At 36.2% G+C, this 7744-nt stretch overlaps 1 protein-coding gene across 1 annotated transcript; it reads right to left on the reverse strand.

The window, feature by feature from the left end:
* Positions 1–4374: 4374 nt before the first annotated feature.
* Positions 4375–5368, reverse strand: LOC111800279. Its single transcript, XM_023683894.1, has 2 exons — positions 5079–5368; positions 4375–4927 (listed from the first exon to the last, which is right to left on the reverse strand). The coding sequence occupies exons 1-2, from the start codon at positions 5315–5317 to the stop codon at positions 4720–4722; spliced, it is 447 nt and encodes a 148-aa protein (XP_023539662.1). The 5' UTR covers positions 5318–5368; the 3' UTR covers positions 4375–4719.
* Positions 5369–7744: the final 2376 nt, after the last annotated feature.

The following is a 7744-nucleotide window of genomic DNA, read 5'->3' on the forward strand; positions in this document are numbered from 1 at the left end:
TTGCTAAGATATGTTATAAAATGATTATATTAACTCGTTTAGCTAAAAACTAGCATGATTATGGCGTTTAATCATGTAGAAAGAAATGGGAGTTAGCGACAATGTATAAATGACCAAAATGTCCTTGAACGTAGATTCAAGTACTTTGGTTTAAGTGATTTATAGATATAAATCTTATGAAAATCATGATTAAGATGACTCTAATAAGTTTACGGCATTCGTGCATTTACCGACTTCTAAGATTTCACGATAGTTTTGCTTCCATTAGTTTGATAAATGACTTTAGAACCCAACCTTCGTGCTCTAAGATCGTAACTAGCCTAGGAGCTGATCTAGGCAACGCTAGAAACAAGATTACATGAAAGAAATCCTTAAATTGCCCTTAAAAATCTAGTTAAACATCATGACATTAGGGACATTCGAGCTAGCTTACATTGCATATGAGTTATTGCAAACGTTATCATTAAAGTCGAGACTACTCCGTATCCTGTTTGGTATGTTATATGAATTATTAAAGACATTTATTTGAACATATTAGTGTTCCTACCTCGATCGTTAGGTCGATGATAGAATACTGTTGACTATGACTTCGATTGGTTTGGTAAGGTGGTGCATTGAGGTTCGATCATGATTTGTATCATGTATTGTGTATGAAAATGGATAGGGTCCTTCAATAGGGCTCTTGCTCCATAAACCCGCTTGAGGAGGGATGAGAGACAACACGGGAAACCAATAGTTGGCAGACAAGATGAATCACTCCCTATACATTATAGTAGGACAATATTGGCATCATTGATTATGTAGTGGGGTCGCTAGCTAACTTATCATAGATAATTATGAAGTACCATGCATGTTGTCTATAACGTCCCTCATGTATTAAAACCAAATACAAAGACACACCTCATAGATTCATGGATTTTTCGAGCATACGCAAATATAAGTAAGCAAAGTGAAATGAGCATAAATGGCTCTCAAAACCCCACGGGTTCTTTTTTCGAAACACAATGAATAAAAAAACTGGACGGGAGCAAAACCATTTTTTGGTGTTGGTTTCAGATCATACGTGTTAGAATCATCAATTTTGAGCGTTCCTCACAATAATGTTGAAAAATATTATCCGTAACTCATTTTTTTCACCGGGTGCTTCAAATGGCCCCATTATTGTTTTCAATTAGGGTTTCGATTTGGAGTCCGTATATACCGTGCTACAGGCTCATTTTCTTTGAAATTCAAGTCCTACTACTATTTCTATGGAAACATTAAGTTTTTAGAAAGAGAAAGTAGTTTCTCTACCCTAAAATACCGACAAAAAAGCCACAAAAGATACCTTGACTTTCGTCGAACCGAAAGCTAGACGAGAGCAAAACCATTTTTGGGGTGCTGGTTGCAAATCATACGTGTCATAATCATCAAATTTGAGCATTTCTTATAATAATGTGAAAAATATCATTCGTAACTTTGTTTTTTCACCGCGTGTTTCAAATGACCCAATTAGGGGTTTTAGTTTTGAGCCTGTATATATCATTCGTGAACTTAGCCTTATTTATGAAACTTTGCAAGAATCCTAGAAGGACCTCTAACATTGCGAAGTCTAGCATTGTTGTGTTTCATGAATTCATCCTTCTAAATAAGCTCTTGGTTGGAATCATTCGTGAACTTAGCCTTATTTGTGAAACTTTGCAAAAATCTTAGAAGGACCTCTAGCATTGTTGGCGCTTATCACTAGGATAAGCTCTTGGTTGGAATCATTCGTGAACTTGGCATTATTTGTGAAACTTTGCAAGAATCCTGAACCTCTAGCATTGCAAAGTCTAGCATTGTTGGCGCTTATCACCGGGATAAGAAACTCAATCTTATCCATATATTATAGACCTTTTAGGTTCTAACGTGTAACCAAAATGATGTGATGAGTATGAAATCAAAGATGATTATGCATATTTGATGACTCTAATCGATAATATGGAAGTTATAAGTATGTTAATTAGGTCTAATTTCTTAAATACTAACCTTTTTAAACTTTTTTTTTTTTTTTTTCCATAAGGGTAAAGACGTTGTTAGTTACTAATGGTGCTTGTTTTCACAACTTCACTGAGAGGAAATAGGTTGTGATCCCCACATGCATGATAAACAATGGGCGACCTTCAAGTGGCGGCGCCATCAAGCCATGTGAGGGCCAAGATTGATTAGTGTCATGATGCAACTGAGGAGGATGGTGCATCATCCAACCCACCAAGAGTGTGCATTCAAGCCAAGCTGAGGCATACACAAGGTTCGAGAGAACAAGGTAATACGAGCACACATTTCTTCCTTGAGCCATCACCTAGTGTGAGAGTATCAAGTTGGCTCTCTTGTAGTGATGTCGGGATGGCTTCACACGTGTGCTCAAAGAGTCATCAACAAGATGGCTTCACACGAGTGGCAAGACCAGCATCCGCTCAAGAATAGAGCATCAAGCTGAACGTGGGTGACATAGTGAACGAAGTTGCAACAAGACCAAATAAGTGTTAGTGTAGCATTTGTCACAGGAAGGTGGCCAATTGAAAAGTTGGCGACAGTTTAGTGCCAACACGTGGTTGAGTTACAAGCTTCTCGACTTTGCTTCAGAAAAGGGTTGTGGCCATTACAAGAGAATGTCGTGATACACAAGCCCATGTTGTGATCGTAAAGAGATGTGGCATGACGAGTGAATGTTGGGATACAAATCTATGTACAGCTTAGAGAATACGACGGTTTGGGCCAAGATAGCCACGTTTGGGGTGCGCTCCTCCTAGCTCATGCGAGGAATATTGATGCTAGCTTTTTCCATGGTTTGTCTAGTGAGTCGGAGCCGAGTCCAAAAAGTGGTGAAGTTACGTCCCTGGAGGGGATAGCCCACAACCATTGGGTAAGTTGTGTTTTATTGTGCTTATGCTGCGAGTCTTGGAGATCGAGAAAAAGTCTGACAGTGGGATAACGCATAAGTAGTGCACAAGTTCTGTATTCATTATGGAAAAATGAACAAGTCAGCGTGTCAAGTGAGCAGCCAGTCCGATAATCGGGTTGTCATCGAGACGATGCCGAGACTAAGTGGGATAGAGTATCACAATCAACGATAGGAATGTGCCCCCGAAAAAGGCATCGATGATAATGACTAGGTTAAATGGGAGAAAGCGTCACAACCTCACTAAGATAAAGTAGGTTGTGACCCCTACACACAAGACAGACAAGGGGCCTCAAGTGGCACCCATTCGGCCACGTGATGACCAAGATTGAGAAGTGTCATGATGCGACCGAATAGGACAGTGCATCATTAAACACACCACAAGAGTGTGCATTCAAGCCAAGCTAAGGCATACACAAGGCTTGAGAGAATGAAGTGACATGAGTGTCGAAGACCAGCTTGAAGTCGGAGTTATGACTAGGTAGGGCCCCAAGTGGGGCCCTCACCTCAAAAGTCAGGTTTCGATATGAGTTTCAGCATGCGACTCATGAGTTAAGTCCGTCTATATGAAAGATGAAAGCTCATCAAATTTTGTGTCAATCATGATCGTATAACTACTCGCCAAAATGACATCTACTCGAGAAAGATTGGAAATGCCTTAAAATGTACTAGAGGAAGAGGCATGGTGTCAGCTCTCCACCACCCCTAGGTCCTGGGCCTAGGCAACGAGCTACCCTATGCGACATATGTATGTCACAGTATCGGCGTGTGGGACAAACATCTTGAGAGTCTACCTTTGAAAATGTCTTACAAGGACAGTGTCAGACAGCACAGGTGTGTCGACATTGCACCCTAGCCCATGTGTCGGAGGTAGGATTATGTACCTATTGTTTGGAACGAATTTCGTAAATGATTTGGCGTGGACACGAGAGGCTCCAATGCCTCGATAGAACTCAAATGGATGGATGTTCACAATGCCTTGATGAGATAAACAACACATATCTATCCTGAGACATCACATCATGATGCATGAATTGTTCTATGAAAACCTAGATGTGTTGCATCGAGACCTTGGTATAGAATAGAGGCAAAGTTGAGCCAAATGACTTACCTAGCATAAGGCAAGTTGGTGAGGGTCACAAACTATTAAACATACAGCATATGTAGCCGAACAAATTCAGATTCCACACAAGTTGTGTTCAGTTGGTAAACCTCGCAGGACTTAAGTTTCCCCGTCAAACCTTGTCGTGAGTGTGCTAAGATCACTACACCATAACACTTGCTATGAAGGTCACGGAGATAGCCATCATGAAACATTTCAAGTTTCAGAGATGTCTGGTTGCAATACTTTGTTGAAAGTTACTAATCACTCCCCTTCAACCGTGGCTGTATTAGAATTAATACTCAGTGTAAACAAATTAATTCAATAAGCCGCGTAGAAGAAAACCCACGAATGACTGAAAAATCTGAATATTATTTATCTGATAGATACCCAAAATGAAAGCCAAGAAGATTATGGCAAAAAAAGGGCAGATTCAAGAACAAGAACAAGAACAGGCAGAATCCATACATACAGATTTAACCTCTCGCTTCCCTAACCTCATATCTACACGATCCACAGACTGATCTCAAACCATAAAAGAAAAAAGAGTTCAATCCCAATCTCATGTTCTTCCCCTTCTGCAGATTCCCGTTTTCTCACTTAAGATCTTCAACCACGAAACCACAAACTGTTCTTCTTCCGTAGTTTCTTTAGTTTTTGTTTTTGATTTATCTTCGAGTTTAACTATATGTAAAATCTAAGCGGCGGCGACGGTGCCGGCGCGGAAAGGATAGTCCGGCGGAGGAGAGGACTTATTAGGTGAAGCGGATCTTCTTCTTTGTTGATCCTTTTTTCTCAGAGCTTTCATGGCGGCCGATGATGATCTTCTCCATTTTTTCTCTTTTGCTTCGTCTATTTCAATTTGTTCTTGTCTGCAATCTTCGCTACAGAATGGTGTATCTCCTCTGTACAAATTATGAAACGAAATGATTTTAGCCCTAAATCCCTGTTTGGTTACTGAGAAAATATGAACCAAATATTTTCCCGGAAAGAAAATCCCATTAATCAAATAAACTCCCCTAAATCCCCCAAAAAAACAGAGAGAACTCAACAAACCTGTACATGAAGATATCGGCGTCATTCCCAAGGGGCTTCCGGCAAAGGAAGCAGGAATCCAAGAAATGGGAAGGTCTAGAGCAGGCGACGGCGGAGAGGCTACGGAAGCTTCTGGATAAGAAGCAGTGGCCGGAGATGCCAGGTTCCATGTCGCCGGCGAAGGAGGCGAGGCCGTCGTCGTCATCGTCTTGGAGGAAGCAGGATTTCCTTGTGGAGGTGGTGGGGTTTGAGGAATCCATTGGAGAGAAAGAGAGAGAGAGATTTGAGTTGCAGAGAATTGAAGATGGTGAAGGTTTTAAAGAATCCGTTGCCTCGGATTACAAGTTGCGGAAATTGGATGTAAATTTACATCCATGTCCTTCTAGCTGCTCCCATCAAAGTTTCTCGATTTTTTAAAATTTTATTTTATTATTATATTAAATTAAAAAATTTAACCATAAATTTATTAATTAAAAGTTTAAAATTTTATTAGAAAATCAATATAGATAATTTAATGATGTATTAAATACTTTTAACTAAATTTAAATTTAATTTTTTTCATAATAAGTTATAGAAAAAAAAAATAAGCATAAGCTTTCCGACTTTTTTATACTTAGATCGACCATTATCATTGACTATTACGACCTCTAAGTAATCAATTCTTTTTGGTATATTACATTGATCATTTGTACGGTAAACTTTTAAATTTTTAAATTTTATATTTAATATAATTATAAAATATATGGAAGTTTAAGAAGAAATTTGGTATTAATTTAATTATTTTGATGGAGAAAACGAATAATATTATGTTAAATTAGAGTTTTTTTTTAATTTTTAGAATATGTTTAGAAAAACATGATATTAAAATCACTATTATTCTTTAAAAAAAATGTTTGGATTTTATGCAATGGCATGAATGTAAATAAGTAGAAAATGAAGGGTAAACAAAATACACCTCATTTCCATAATAAAAATATCTTTTCACACAGTCTTCACTCTCTAGAGCTAGGTGGGCCCCACGCTAGGCTTTTTCTCTGGACTCGAGGCTCTGGCGCTGGTGACGTCATAAGGGAGGAGAGGTCCCACGCTCTCTCGGGTTGCGCGTGAACTTGACTTGCTTCACACCGTTTGCCATTAATTGGATTTCCCTTCCTAATACAAACCTATGTTTTAACCAATAAAAAAAAATTATATAAAGGAAATTAAAAATTTAAAAAAAAAAAAAAAAAAAAAAACTCTAATTTAACCAATAAAAAAATAGCCTATTAATTTAATAATTAAAATTTCACGGACTAAATTAATAATTTAATTTTTTTAAAAAATATGTGCATGAAAAATTATGATTCGAAAAAACGAGCTAAACTCGAACCAGAAGAATTCTCTCTCAAATAACGTTGTACTTCATCAATGAATTACGATACGAAACCTCATAAATGTATTTCTATCTATTTTTTATTTTATTATGAATTAAAGAAATTGAGTTATTGATTTAATTTTATTGGAAAAAAATTCCCAACACTATTTTCAATTTTGTAATTAAATCTTTCTATACAAACTTTTAAAAGTGGTTTCACCATTTTCAACTAACGTTGAAAATTTTGCATTGTGGAAAATTCTTATTTGGATTATTCGGTCAATCCAATAAAATTAAATGGGTCCACAACCAATCACTTTTTTTTTTATTTCAAAATTAAATTTATTAAAAATGTCGATGTTGAATCAGTTCACCTAATGTACTGTCGAAACCCATTAAAACCGTTTAGAATAACAAAATTAATGCTTTTAGGTTCATATTTATGCAATATCACATTATTTTAACGAACCCCAATAAAGCTTTTAATGCATCGAGGTAGTTGGTATCAATTAGGTGATACGAGAACGAGACCTAACAAAGTCTCGATTATTGTTAAAGCAAGCAAACATCAAGCTTTTCAACCGAATCATAAGAAACCATATGGTGTGAAGCTTTTTAACATGATGAATGTTTCGACCCATATGAAATTCGTAGGTACTTTCTTTAAAGGAAGAATCACGTAATTTACTCTTTATTTATAAAATTAAATCGAAAAAGAGAATTACATTTATTTTCTCAATTATTTAAATGAAATTTAATTAGGGAAGAAAATGGAGTGCATTCCTTAGTTTGAGGAGCATGGTGACAAAAATATTATTATTTTTTTAATTTTTTAAAATGATTTATTAAATAATATTTAAAAAAAAAAGAAAAAGTAGGTAACTTGGAGTCAAAGAAAAAAGAGTCTAAAGGCGTAGACTTTCATGAGTTGAACAAAGAGGTGGTTTTGGTCACGGGTGGCATTTAATGCTCTCTTAATTATTTTCTAAATTTAATTAATTAATTTCTTTTTTTAAAAAAAAAAAAACATTTTCTATTATTTTCTTTTGTTTATTTTTTTATTTCCTTTTCAATTATTGTTGCCTTGGGTTTTTTTGTCATTTCATATGAGCTTTAATTATGACTCATAGGATAAAAAAAAAATCAATAATTAGATTATAATTTATTATTATTATTATTAATTTGGCCATAAAATAATTGAATTTGAAGGGGAAGGTGTAGAACACGCGCTAGACACTACAAGTGGGGAGTGGTAGGGTGAAAAAATAACGAATAAAATAGAAATAAAAAAAGAAAAGAAATTGTACGATTTCACTTTTCCCATATTCTTTTG

This window comes from Cucurbita pepo, chromosome LG08, assembly GCF_002806865.2.
Source record: "Cucurbita pepo subsp. pepo cultivar mu-cu-16 chromosome LG08, ASM280686v2, whole genome shotgun sequence".
In the NCBI taxonomy this organism is placed as follows: domain Eukaryota; kingdom Viridiplantae; phylum Streptophyta; class Magnoliopsida; order Cucurbitales; family Cucurbitaceae; genus Cucurbita; species Cucurbita pepo.

Excerpts from the sequence above, each read along its gene's own strand:
- LOC111800279 (XM_023683894.1), bottom strand. The coding sequence starts at position 5,317 with ATGGATTCCTCAAACCCCACCACCTCCACAAGGAAATCCTGCTTCCTC. Across the intron at positions 4,928-5,078 it reads GCCGATATCTTCATGTACAG|AGGAGATACACCATTCTGTA; the intron begins GTTTGTTGAGTT and ends TAATTTGTACAG.